This window comes from Ovis canadensis, chromosome 2, assembly GCF_042477335.2.
Source record: "Ovis canadensis isolate MfBH-ARS-UI-01 breed Bighorn chromosome 2, ARS-UI_OviCan_v2, whole genome shotgun sequence".
Taxonomy (NCBI): Eukaryota; Metazoa; Chordata; class Mammalia; order Artiodactyla; family Bovidae; genus Ovis; species Ovis canadensis.
Genome location: NC_091246.1, coordinates 146921515 through 146935844, shown reverse-complemented (window position 1 = coordinate 146935844; position 14330 = coordinate 146921515). Strand labels below are relative to the sequence as shown.

The 14330-nt window shown below is 39.1% G+C and overlaps 1 protein-coding gene across 3 annotated transcripts in view; it reads left to right on the top strand.

Moving 5' to 3' along the window:
* B3GALT1 (beta-1,3-galactosyltransferase 1) overlaps positions 1-7212 on the top strand; it is a 410729-nt gene extending 403517 nt beyond the window's left edge. For all 3 annotated transcript variants that reach the window (XM_069577325.1, XM_069577327.1, XM_069577326.1), the window contains one exon: positions 2290-7212. In XM_069577325.1, coding sequence (XP_069433426.1) covers positions 2519-3499 — 981 coding nt within the window. In that variant the 5' untranslated portion in view covers positions 2290-2518 and the 3' untranslated portion in view covers positions 3500-7212. The remainder of the gene's footprint in view (positions 1-2289) is intronic.
* The last annotated feature ends 7118 nt before the right edge of the window (positions 7213-14330 follow it).

The following is a 14330-nucleotide window of genomic DNA, read 5'->3' as shown; positions in this document are numbered from 1 at the left end:
TTTCATTATCACTACTGTGCTTGGAAAAATGATTTTCAGTCTATAATCCCAGTTCAGTTCAGTTCACTCTCTCAGTTGTGTCTGACTCTTTGTGACCCCATGAATCGCAGCATGCCAGGCCTCCCTGTCCATCACCAACTCCTGGAGTTCACTCAAACTCACGTCCATCGAGTCAGTGATGCCATCCAGCCATCTCATCCTCTGTCGTCCCCTTCTCCTCCTGCCTAAGTTCTTTCAATACAGTCTATACATCTAAGAGCACAGCTTTCTTTGAAGCAGACTTTGATGAAACTGATTTCCATTATTTGCTGTCTCTGTCTTCCAAGACACATTTTGCTCTAAGCAAGAAGGAAGCGATGATTATTTACATGAATGGATGTTGTAACCTGGCATATATTTATAACTGACATGATAGCAGCTGAAGGTCTAGAAGGGATTAGGCTTCTGAAGGGCAACATTTTAATTTGAACACCAGTTAAAGAGTTCTGCCACAGGGTTATCGTTACCATCTTTCTAAATTCCATATACTTGTGTTAGTATACTGTATTGGTGTTTTTCTTTCTGGCTTACTTCACTCTGTATAATCGGCTCCAGTTTCATCCACCTCATTAGAACTGATTCAAATGTATTCTTTTTGATGGCTGAGTAATACTCCATTGTGTAATGTACCACAGCTTTCTTATCCATTCATCTGCTGATGGACATCTAGGTTGTTTCCATGTCCTGGCTATTATAAACAGTGCTGCGATGAACATTGGGGTACACATGTCTCTTTCAATTCTGGTTTCCTCGGTGTGTGTGCCCAGCAGTGGGATTGCTGGGTCATAAGGCAGTTCTATTTCCAGTTTTTTAAGGAATCTCCACACTGTTCTCCATAGTGGCTGTACTAGTTTGCATTCCTACCAACAGTGTAAGAGGGTTCCCTTTTCTCCACACCCTCTCCAGCATTTATTGCTTGTAGACTTTTAGAAAGAAGGTAATGATAACCCTGTATGCAAGACAGCAAAAGAGATGCAGACGTACAGAACAGACTTTTGGACTCTGTGGGAGAGGGAGAGGGCGGGATGATTTGGGAGAATGGCATTGAAACATGTATAATATCATATAAGAAATGAATCACCAGTCTAGGTTTGATGCAGGATACAGGATGCTTGGGGCTGTTGCACTGGGATAACCCAGAGGGATGGTATGGGGAGGGAGGTGGGAGGAGGGTTCAGGAGTGGGAACTTATGTACACCCGTGGCGGATTCATGTTGATGTATGGCAAAACCAATACAGTATCGTAAAGATAAAAAATAAATAAATAAAAATAAAATTAAAATTAAATTTAAAAAATAAAAAAATTAAAATACCATTTAAAAAAAAAAACCACATGAGAGAGCCAAAACAAACAAACAAACAAAAAGAGTTCTGCCACATCTCCACTGAATTTGTGGCCCCCAGGCTCCATGGTCTCTCTTACTATACTCCCGCCGTGTTTATAGGCAAGTGTAACTAAGTAAAAAGAATAATTACAAAGGAGACAGTATAATTTTACCAAGGAGACTTAAGGGTGAATTGTTAAAAACCACAAAAAGCAGTACCATTTAGATCAGCTCCAAAATGAATGTTGCTCACTGTCTGGAGGTCACTAGGGCCACGGTCTCCGTGCATGAGGCGTAAGGATATACTCCTTATGAAGTGTCATAGAAAGAATGAGGAAGTAATATTTGTGGGTAAGGGGAAAGTGAGTAAAAGTTGGGAATGACTTCTAAAAGGCAAAGGCAAGGGAGATAATATCAGCAGAGATTTTCTAATGGCAATCGATGCATTTTCAAGAATGGAGCTAGACAAAGCAAGGAGATGTTGAGATTAACCTCATCAGATTGATTACTTCATCAGAGTCAAACAAACAATAACTTAGACTTGAGAAAATATGAGACTGTGTGTGAGACTTCCCTGGTTAGAAGAAGACTATCATCAAAAAGTATTTAACTGCAAAGAAGGCCTCTTGTGAAGAGGGAATCTTTTATGACAATTACGAATATTCTGTTTCCTTCACATTCATCTTTAGTTTATAATCCATAGTATATTTGCTAATACCGTGGAGGTATGAACATCCATAAACACCTTCCAGCAAGGAAAGAAAGGTAGAATGCTTGTGTCAGGGAGTTTTCAATACTGATGGAAATGCATGCCTATGTTTATTTTGATCAGCATGGGTCATTCTTACAGTCTCATTAGGTTTCTCTGAGGACGTGAAATGACTAAATAAATCTGAATGACAACTGTACTTTATTGATTTTGCAGAGTTTAGGGGAAGATTGATGAGGCATGGACCCTTGCTTCGGATATGGAGGAAAGTAGACTAAATACAGAGATGCCAGACAGCCACTGAGACCCATGGACAGTGCTGCACTCACGCTGATCTGTCGAACTTTAAAATTTCCTAGTAATATGCAACCTTTGCCAAACGAAAAGAAACTGATGCCCAGAAGGCATACTCTTCAGTATTGGGAATAGACGTGCCCTGAGGACAATGGCTTCGAAGGTCTCCTGTTTATACGTCTTGACCGTGGTGTGCTGGGCCAGCGCTCTCTGGTACTTGAGTGTAACTCGTCCCACTTCCTCCTACACTGGCTCCAAGCCATTCAGCCATCTGACGGTTGCAAGGAAAAACTTCACCTTTGGCAACATAAGAACTCGACCTATAAACCCCCATTCTTTTGAATTTCTGATAAATGAGCCCAACAAATGTGAGAAAAACATTCCTTTCCTCGTCATCCTCATCAGCACCACCCACAAAGAGTTCGATGCCCGCCAGGCGATCCGAGAGACCTGGGGGGACGAGAACAACTTCAAAGGAATCAAGATAGCCACCCTGTTCCTCCTGGGCAAGAACGCCGATCCTGTTCTCAACCAGATGGTGGAGCAAGAGAGCCAAATCTTTCACGACATCATCGTGGAGGACTTCATTGATTCCTACCATAACCTTACCCTCAAAACCTTGATGGGGATGAGATGGGTGGCCACTTTTTGTTCGAAAGCCAAGTATGTCATGAAAACAGACAGTGACATTTTTGTCAACATGGACAATCTTATTTACAAACTATTAAAACCCTCCACCAAGCCACGAAGAAGGTATTTTACTGGCTATGTCATCAATGGAGGGCCCATCCGAGATGTCCGCAGTAAGTGGTATATGCCCAGGGATTTGTACCCTGACAGCAACTACCCGCCCTTCTGCTCGGGGACCGGCTATATCTTTTCAGCTGATGTGGCTGAGCTCATTTACAAGACCTCACTCCACACCAGGCTGCTCCACCTGGAGGATGTGTATGTGGGACTGTGTCTTCGAAAGCTGGGCATCCATCCTTTCCAGAACAGTGGCTTCAATCACTGGAAAATGGCCTATAGTTTGTGTAGGTACCGCCGAGTGATCACCGTGCATCAGATCTCTCCAGAGGAAATGCACAGGATCTGGAATGACATGTCAAGCAAGAAACATCTCAGATGTTAGGATTTTTACCGATGTAAATATGTGTTTCTTTTCTTTTTTAAGAGATGAGGCTTAGGGTGTAGGTATTTTACAGGTGTCACCAAGGGAAATGAACTGGTGAAGGGGTTTATAAAAAGTATTTTTCTTCCCAATCCTAGTTCCTTTTTTGAATTGCCAATTTCCACATGTTAAGCTCTGCTCATAGAAATAATACATGGGTTTACAAGGCCAGATTTCATTCTCAGGTCCTAAGGTACTGCATTTATCTCAAAAAGCAACTTCCTAACAAAGGCTAGGATTTACATACTGTGCATCTAAGATAAAAAAAAAAATCTGGTTCTGGGAAACTAGAACTCATTGTAATGTCTTCATATTCTCTCTGCAAAAGTAAATAACACTTTATCAAAAACAACTCAGAAGCAGCGCAGTCAGGGAGACACGCTGGATGTGATGATTCATACTGCGTGTGATGTTACATTGAACTTTCACATAAATTGCCATGGAATATGTACAGTATTTCCAGTTCCACCAAGAAATGAACTTAGTACTGGAAGGGAGGCTGCAGTTAAGTAAATGGAAATTTATACTTGAGGATCAAATCTTCTCTCTGGAAGACAGCTCTGCTTGCTCATCCAAGGATTAAACCTGGTCAGCAGGTGGAATGTATATAAAATGCTACTTAAAAAATAAACAGGAGATTTTTTTTTTTTTTTTGCTCTTTCAGAACAAATATTACCTGGTGCCCCCAAGGAGACTTTGCCAAATGTAATTTCACCTGCTTCCTTCCATACGGTGTCACTAAATACCTTTTACAGTTTCTGGTTTAGACAGGCACATGTGTAGAAATAAGTCGGTAGGAGGCCAGAAGGATGATAAATGACACGGAGAAAACAATACAAATTTACATGTGCATTGTAATTAGCATGAGCTCAGCACTGGTGTCAAAGGCCCCTTCCATACATTTGCAAAGCTCATGAAAAAATATTTGAGGAGGGAGGATTGTTACTGAAGGATTTAGGTCTACTGTTGATAGATGCAATCTCTTCAGCATCCGATCTATTCAGGTATTTCTAACAGCAGTGCTGTTCAGGGGTATTCTGGAAGCTCTGTGATTGAGGATTATGGGAAGGAAGGGTGGGGATGCTTGAGTCCAGGTTCTATGGCTGCCATCATCTGAATCATGTAAGCCTGCATCCTCACTTTGCTGTGCTTCGATACGCTCATTTATAAAACATCTGGAAAAAACACCTACCTTACAGGTGCTGTGAGAGCAAATTGCATTTGCTGAATATTTTGGGATCCTTAGTTTTAAAGGTGCTACTTAAAGCAGTGTATCATGCATTATGCTAAATGTTAAAATAACTACATAATTGCCATGATGGTCATCAGTAGTGGTGACCTCATTGTGGTATGATATCTGCCAAAATATAGATCAAATATAACTCTTAGTGCACCTGATTCTTCTAGGACTGACTTTTCCGTGAATATGTTAGGTGTTTGTGAAGGCTTCGGTTTCTCTGTCATTTCTTCTGGTTTCAATGAATAAGTTATTACTTCAGTGCATTGCCTTGATATCCCAGGGTGCTGACAGGAAAGGCAGCTGCCTTTCTTTAGGGAGGAGCCTCTGGCTGGGGGTACATTATAGTCACTGAAGCACATGCTTTGCATAATGTGTCACATCCACTTAGGTCTCAGGAAACATTTGGTCTGAATTCTCAGTAAGAACTTTGAAGCCTGGCAGAGGTCGTCCACCTCTGGCAGAAGAATAGACACTCAGCAAACCCACACATTGCACATTTCCAGCACTCATTAGAAAACTTGTTTGCGTCCATTCAAAGAAAGCTCCACAACTGAAAGAGTATACCTTTTTTTTAAAACCTGCCCTTTGCAAGCTAGGAGTTGATAACAAATAAGCAGATGAAATGTATAAATGGAAATCATGGCTTACTTCTTGAAAACACTGAATCTCTCATCTCCAGCCCAACAGAACCTAATAGGAGACAGACCTTCCTGTCTCTTAATACATCTTCATCTCAAGTCAGCAGGACCACTGAGTTTGATTAGAAAATAACATTAGGTAGCCTGGAGAAAGATGGATCAGCACAAGGCGAGCCACCCTCAAACCCCCAACTTGCAACTGCTGTGAGTTCCAATCACTGGAAAAGTCTCACAACATTGAACTTAGTTTGCCTGTCCATCATGTAGTCAAATCAAGGCCCAGTCTTATACCAACGTCTTGTATTTACCTTATGCTCAGTCGAGCCACCCTCCGTGTTAAGGAACTGCACATTATAAACATCATATGTGTACATCTGTGGATCACTTTATAAGTGTGTGTGAGTACATTATGAATAGAGCGCTAGTCTTAAAAAGGAGCAAAAATCGAGAATCATGTCTTAAAGAACTATTTCCTAACTTTTTTATGCTAAGTAGTACTCATGTGACAAACATGTAAATATTCATCAAAAACCATATGTATATATTTTTAAAGGCATTTTTTTTCTTCTTCCCAGCTGTATGTATTGCTAGAATCTGCTTGCTATGTACATTTCCTTCTGCATGGAACTTGGTGAGGCAAGGTCATTTGTCCAGTTTCAATAGCCTAAAGCATGGTTGCCTTCTGTTTTTTGAATGTTCCAAAAATGTTTCAATCAAGTGATCAGGAAAAAGGTCTAATTTTCTACTTTTGCTAATTTTATGACACTGGCCAAATTAGGATTAGTTAACAAATCAGTGATTTGTTAAGCCATTTTTAAACTTATTGTTCTTTCTTTGACATAAAATAGTGTTTCAGATAGCATTTTACCAGAAATCAATTCAGACAATTTTAGGAAAAGCTTCTGACTGTCCCCCGACTTGTTTTGTTCATTATGCATCAGATAACAAAAGATATCAATACTTCATGTCTATACTCTTAAATTTTCATTTAAAATTTTACTTTTGGGAAAAAAAAAATCTGTCTTTGGTGGCTAGTTTGTGTGGCTTTCTGTCTTCTTATATTGGAGCAAATGTCAGTTTCAATATATATTGTTGTAATTTTAAAAACCAAAATCAAAAAATGAAGATCATTTTCAATTTGAAATAAATTCAGAACAAAACCCCTTTGTGTGACATGACATGGGGAAAAGAAACTCTTTACAGAGAAGCTAAGGAAGGAGTTTTTCAATCAAATCTCTTCTATTAAAAGACTGAAATATTTCCATAAAACATCTGGGATTCATTTTCTACCTTTCCTAATATGTGGGTTTAGGGGGGAATTGATTATCTCATTTCTTCTGTAAAGGTGAAGATAGTTTTTTATAAGCAACAAAGTAACTTGTGAATGAAAGAAGTAATTTACTAGAAACGCTTGTTGATAATAATTGACATTTAGGTATGTCATTATATATGAATGATTGTATTTATGTATTTATTTGTCAAAATTGTACATACTGTTTCACCAAATGCAATTGTCTGTAAAAGTGCACTCTCCACTTTTGTAGTACAACTTAGGGTTACATGGGTTGCCAATCAAGCTGCTAATCAGAATACTATTTTTTGTATCAGTGTTATAAAACTGAAAAATAGATGCTGAAAATGTCTTTACATTCAGTTTCTTCCCCTTCCTTATGAAATGTAAACTGTTGATTGAAAGCACGATGCTAATGTATAAGCCCATCTGTCATGAGGAAGATTATGGTTCCATAAAGCTGATTTTTTAATCCATTGGGACAAATAAACAGAAGCAGAACATACTTTCCACTTGGCTTCTTTTCTGAAAGAATCTCTTTGGCGAGCTGTGATTATTGGAATTAGCTGATGTCCTGTTGTCTTGTTAACCTTCCTCACAACCTCAATATCAGTGACAGTTCAAATCACTTGGAGCTTGTACACAAGAGCCCATAGCAACTTGATAGTCAACTCAGAGATGACTTGGTTTAGTAGACTATGGACTACTACTCCAGGATTTAGGAAACGACTATCCTCCTTGCCCCTTGGCAGCTTCATGTAAGTCTCTGTGTTAAATTGTAATGGTTGAACATGCCAACAAATTCAAATCCAAAGAGCATTATGTTGATAATGTGCAGTGAATCAGGACATGTCAAATCCAAGGCTAAAGTGTCATCCTTACATTTCACACACATGTATCCTTTGGAATATTGCATACTCTTTTAAAAGTTTGATGAGACTGGAAAAATATCAGTCAGGTATTCTTTACAGCTAACAAGTAGATGCTGATTGCTGATACCTGACTTTGCAAGCAAGAGACTAATAGCTCTTTAGGAGGTAAAATTTCCTTTTTATTAGCAATCTGATCTAGCCAAATAGGTCTTCCCTTTTTAATTGACAGTAAGCTTTGGATCTACTACCCTGCACCCCGAAATTCAAAAGGTAAAGTCTATCAGGTGAGTTGTGAGTAGAACATAAAAACATGAAATAGACTTGCATTCAATGTGACTTTTAAATAATTTTGTAACTGGAGTATAATTGCCTCACAGTGCTGTGTTAGTTTCTGCTGTACAGCAAAGTAAATCAGCTATATGTGTACATACATCCCTTTCCTCCTGAACCTCCCTCCCAGCCCTCCAGGTCGTCACAAAGCACCAAGCTGCTTCCTGTTCTGCACAGCAGCTTCTCACTAGCTCTCTATTTTACACATGGTAACATATGTTCATATATATATATCCGTGCTACTCTCTCAATCCATCCCACCCCTGTGTCCCCATGTCCCTACATTTGCGTCTCTGTTCCTGCCCTGCAAAGAGTGGCACATATATACAGTGAAATATTATGCAGCCATGAAAAGGAATGAAATTGGACCATGTGTGGTGATGTAGACAGACCTAGAACCTGTCACACAGAGTGAAGTCAGAAAAACAAATACCATATATTAACAAATATATGTGGAATCAATGTGACTTTTTACAAGGACCAACATTAAGAGCAGTGCTCAGAAAGTACAGACTGGGAGCATCAGTGACAAATAACAGTTTGTTAGAAATGCCGATTCTTGGGCTCCCCCAGAAAAGTCGGGGTGTGACTCAGAATTATGTTTTAATAAGCCCTTTAGGTGATTCTCTTGCACCCTAAAGTTGAGAACATTGATCAGGAGTAGAGATTGGCAAGCTACACTCTGAACCACAGCTGGCTAAGAATGGATTCACAGTGAATATTTGCAATGACTCAGGAGAAACTAACACTGAACCCCAACTAAGCAAAATATCTCAACAGGAAGATTTCCACTTTTCTCGTTAGTAGATGTGTATTGCCAAAAAAATTAAAAATACTTGATCATTATTTTATCATGTTTTCAAACCATCAATACACAAACTGAAAAAAATTTGTTGCTTGTTATTTAAGTACTTTCCTGTATCTTCAATTTTGCCTCTTGGTCTGCAAAGCTTAAAATATTTATTATCTGGCTCTTTACAGGAAAAGTTTGCCAACCTCTGACTTAGAGGAAAACATCTGAAAAGGTGCAACATATGAAATTCCTCCACTTGTCAATGAAAAGTCACATCAGTAAAGCATCCTGGAATTGTCTCCTTGCAGCCAGGGAAATGACAATGGAGTCGTAATAATGAATTGCATTAAAAACCAACAGCTGCATGTGTTTTTAAAATATTTCATTTTTCTCAAAGTGATTTTTAAAACTGATAAAAGCTTGCTCCTAATTGTAACAATTATCCAAAGCTTAATTAATATATTGCTTAAAGATGTGTGGGCACTAGACCTAAGAGGATGGGTTTCATACAGCTCGATTATCATAATTACAAGCATTCTATTTTCCCATTTACTTAATTGATTGTCACAGCTTTCCAGATGAATTCATGCTGCTGGAAGAGAATCGAATACATCTCTGAAAGAAAGGAAAAACCAGAAATGAGGCTATTTAGAAAAGTGAGGTATCTCAGAATATAATCCATGGTGAGCATGAAAAATTGCCCTCGATAATATCTCCTTACCTCTTTGGTTAAAAGAGGCTTTTTTGTGAAATGAAAAAGAAATGAATGAAAAAGTATTATTGATTCAGCTACATCTATAATAACACAGGCTCCACTGTCTCTTCAGCCAGAGGTGCCTAGCACTCAAGAAAAATTTTCCATTTAGTTTTCCTTATAGAATCTATTAGTTTGGTACATTATGTTGACTATTTGTTATGCCTTTTGCAATGACCTCAGTCCTCACCTGGAGGGAGCGTGCCATGAGAGGTGATTTATTCTCTCTCTGAGGTTTATTCCAGAGTATTTCCTCAGCAGTGGCTGCCTGATACGGCAGGCTGGGCAGACTTACGTGTGGGGGTTTTGTGATGAAGACTATTTTTCAGCAGAGATGAGGATGACCCCACCAAGCATGAGGTGAGGATAAAGAAAACATTAGAGACTTTCTCCCATTGCAAAGCCTTAAATTTTCAGTTCCCATTCCTGTTTTGTCATTATCTTTGTTGTTGTTTATTCCTAACAGTAACCCCTATGAGGTAGATGCTGGCTCAGCTGACAGGTTAGGAAACTGAGGCAACAGAGAATTTTATAACTTCCAGGGTGAACTCAGGTCTTATGGCTCTCAAGGCCAACACAGCTGCCTCTCACAGGTAAGAACATATACAACCATGCCCACCCACGTCCTATGCTACATGATGTCATTATTTTAATTTTTAAATTTGTTTTCAGATTGGAGCTTCCCCCACATTCTTATTGTGGGGGGAGTATATAATTTACATACTTATCCTTTTAAAGTGTACAGTTCTATAAATTTTGATAACTGCATACATTCCAGTAATGACCATTGTAGTCAAGATACAAGACAAGTCCATTACTTTCCTCCTAAATTCTCTCACAGCTCTTTGTAATCAGTACCCTTCTCTACCCTGTGTCTATCACTGATCTGTTTGCAAACTTCTGTTTTACATGAGATTTGCATTTAATTCAGTAGCTACCATATATATGTTTAGTGTTTGTTTTCAATCACGCTTTTTTCTAAAGTGACATACTTGTCAGTTCACATTCTCTTCTATGTCAACTTGATTTTCTTGTTTGTTTGTTTTGCTTTGCTTACATTTTTGCTTTAGAAAAAGGTTCTTTGAGTAACCCATTATGACAACTTAGTATAAAGACAAGGAGAAATCTGTAGAGGAAGAGAATAGAAAAAGACAAAAAGATCTTAAGATAGTAGTTAAACATCATGAAAGTACAGGTAAAAGATTCAGGAATTTTTGAAATAAACCACCATTGATTCGATAATACCCAAATCTAATGAATATTAATAAGAAGGTGCAAGTCAAAAATCTATAACCCCACTCACTCTGATCTAGCCCAACTCACTGGGAACTTTAATAGAGCTCCTCTCCTTCAGAGCTCACACACATTTCTGTGAAGTGGAAGGAACGATCTATAAGTTCAATTATCCTTTTTTCCCTTTTAGAAGTAGAGGGTCCTCTGGAGAGGCATCCATCACTCACAAGGTCATTAAAAAGGCACTCCCTCTCTGCCCTCTGGGATTTGTCTCCAACCACACTCATGAGCTCTGCTACTGTACCTGCCTGTGATTCCTTTCTATGGTTTTCTTCAACATACGTTAGTTCACATTTCCTTTAGGAAAAGGTAACTTCACCACTATAAGCTTCTCTTCAAACTTTATCGACAGAAATATCTGAGTTAACTTGCAAAGCACACTGTTTATAACACTATGCCCCTCCGTCTGGGAGGCCATTCAAGCTAAAGGCAGCATAGCTGTGGGAGAGAAACAGCAGGCTGGAGCTAGACCAGCAGGGAGGGACATGCATGCTCTACGGCGGAGCTTCTCAGGCTACAACATGCCTGGTGATTACCTGGGAGTCTTGCTAAAGTGCAGGTTGATAGTTCAGGGTATAACCCAAGGTTCTTATTTTCTTGTGAGCTCTCAGCGCTGATGCTGCTTGTCCTTGGAACAACCAGGCTCCAGGTCCATCCTGAAGTACGGAGACAACAGGAGCAGCAGGAAAGGATCAGAGAGAGAAACGTTTGCCACCAGTGACACCAAACAAGCATCAATGTAGCCTAACCTTGGAATATGGCCATTCAGATTAGTAATCTGACCTCTTGAGGTGGAACAATGTGTAATGTGGGAGAGAGGGAGTGTTTTGGCATGAATCAGAAACTAGGTCGTCCCTCCTAAATGAGGAATCCAGTATTTATTACTTTGGAGATGAGGACTCCAAGAGTCAACGTAAGTGACTTGTCCAGTGTCAAAAATTGGTAACCAGAAATATAGTATTCAAACTCTATGTCTTTTGACTGGAGACCAAATGCTTTTTTCCATTATATTATAGTCTTCTCGATTCCATTTGGAATTTTGGAAACAAAGGAGGGGAAAATGCTGGTTTTAAATGTTACAAGTAGCATTATATCCAAGACCAAAAGGGTAGTCAGTGCTAAACGTGCTTAAAAGTCAGCATAGGAAAAAAAAAAAAAATTCCAGAGTCCAGAACATGCAGCCCAAAGAGTATGGAGATACCTGGGGAATCAGTCTTGGAATCTGGGGCAGAGTCAAAGAAATAGGTTCAGAACATCCATCAGAATTACTTAATATTAAGTGGCAAAAAAAAAAAAGAGAGAGAGAGAACCAGATTTTTCAGGCAGAAACTTCATCCAGCAATATTTTTAACTGCTATATCCTGGGTTGTCTCGGAGGGTGGGCTGTACCTCTACTTTGCATCTGGAAGCAACCTAGATCAGTGTAGCCACAAATCAAATCAGTGTTTTCAAAAGGAACACACAGCACACTCTGCAAAGGCTTTGCATGTGCTTTTTATTTCCAAGTCAAATGGAGGGAGGAGAAAATGACTCCAAGGTGACAAAAGAGAAGAGTCAGAAACAGAGACAGTGAAAACTTTAAAAGGAAATGAGGAGCAAAGAGCAGGAAGAAAGAGAAGAGAAGAGAAAGCAGCCACTCAGGTGAGGTGGAAGGTGAGGGAAGAGTCTCGCCTGTTTTCATTTTATGTTGGCCAGTGTGTCTGCTTTTGCTGCTACTGTGAAAAGTAAGTGTTATGGATTTCAATCCATTTTCCAGCAAATTCTCTCACAGCTGAGAGTAAAGAAAAAGGAGAGAGCGGGGAGGCTCCCCAGAGGCAGTTGTCAGTCGTGCTTTTTCCTAAGGTAATGTGTTTGTCAATTCACATTCTCTGTGTATCAGCTTGATTTTTGCTTTTTTGTTTGTTTTGCTTTGCTCACTTTTGCTTTACAATTATTCTCAGTTGGTTCCGAGATCCACGCCGGAAATGCTACTTTCTTTTGCATTAAGTTTTGTAGGATTGCTATGGCCTGGACCCCAAAGATTAGACCCTTGGATTTCCACGGGCCTAGATTAATTAGTAAGTGAAATACCTACCTACCGTTTTCAGTGGAGAAAGAAATAGTTACTCTTTCTCCTCCTTAGAAGGCAGGTACAACCTAGAGCTATCTAGGGAGATCAAATAGCGACAGCTCTCTGGTTAACAGGATATTTGAGGAGTTCCAAACCCATCACGCTTCTTCTAGCAGCTTCTGGTCTGCTGGTTTCCAGTTTCCATCGTTGTTTTCAAGACTATTGCGAAGCTAGGGGGAGGTGGATAAGATTAAAAACACACAGAACTTGCTGTTCTGGTAAAGGTCCAGCCATATTTCTTAAATAAACACTCCTCAGATTGTTGCAAGACTAATTAATTTATGGAGCTCTGATAAAGTTTGACAATGAGAGTTCCCCGCCACCCCCCCCTCCCCGAATAGTTAATTCTTTTCATGGAGGAGCAGATTTTCGGAGGTCCTTATTCTACTATTCTGGAAAACGATTGTTTGCAGTTCATAGATTCATTCTGTCATTTACATAGTTACTGATAAAGGAATGCTTTTTATTTCAACAAATATTTATTGTTATTTAGCATACCTCAAAAATTATTGTGCTAGGTATAGCTGAAACATGTTAGAAGGTGGCTTCTGTGGAATATAGGGAATAACTAAAAAGGTTTTAAAGCAGAATAGCTAGTGGCAGTGGAATATTCAAGGCAGTGGAGATTGGATTAGAGTGAAGAGCCATGTTTGGATTAAAATAGAACAGGTATAGATGACCACTTGAGTGTAAGATGGAGGGAGCAGGTGGAGTAACACTTTCAGCATTCATTTATCAGAGTTCCTCCTTGTCAGTACAGTTTGTCAATATTCTTTGAAACAGATGCTCTTATGCTCAGTACCACAGTCTAGGTTTAGGGATGCTAGACCATAGTCCAGCATCCCTAAATCACCTAAGCTTGGGATTGCAGGCTCATTCTAAGCCTGCAGTTGACTCACACCACCAACCCCGACTCTTTTTCCCTATATGAACTCATGCCCCTTCCTTTAGTCACTATGACTAAAGGATTTTATGGGGAAGAGGAAAACAGGGAAGTGTAGGTGGCTGCTCAGGTCAATGGATGATCTTCATTCAGTAGCATTTATTCTTCATTAATCACAGTGATATTTTAGTTTTTAAAAATTATCTGAAAGTTTGAAAAAAATCAGCTATTATTCATACCATTCTAATGCAATTATTATTATTCTATATGTTTCCTTCAAATAGTTCTCCTGTGTTTATTTTTACATGTTAGTAATATTTGCCATGCTATCTGGAATCTTAGCTTTGTTACTTTAAGTTACAAACATGTCTTGTTCTGCTCTGTTTTTAGTGGATACACTGTATTTCTGCTGAGGAACATATTATAATTTAGTTAAAATGTCTACTACTGTCAGACGTTTCTGTCAAACAAAGGGACATCATTCTAAAAAGACTGAGAATCAGAGACTTAGTATTATAAGTTGATATGTGAAATTTATTTTTTTTCAATTTCTAAATAGAATTGCTACCTAGCATTGCTGGGATCCCT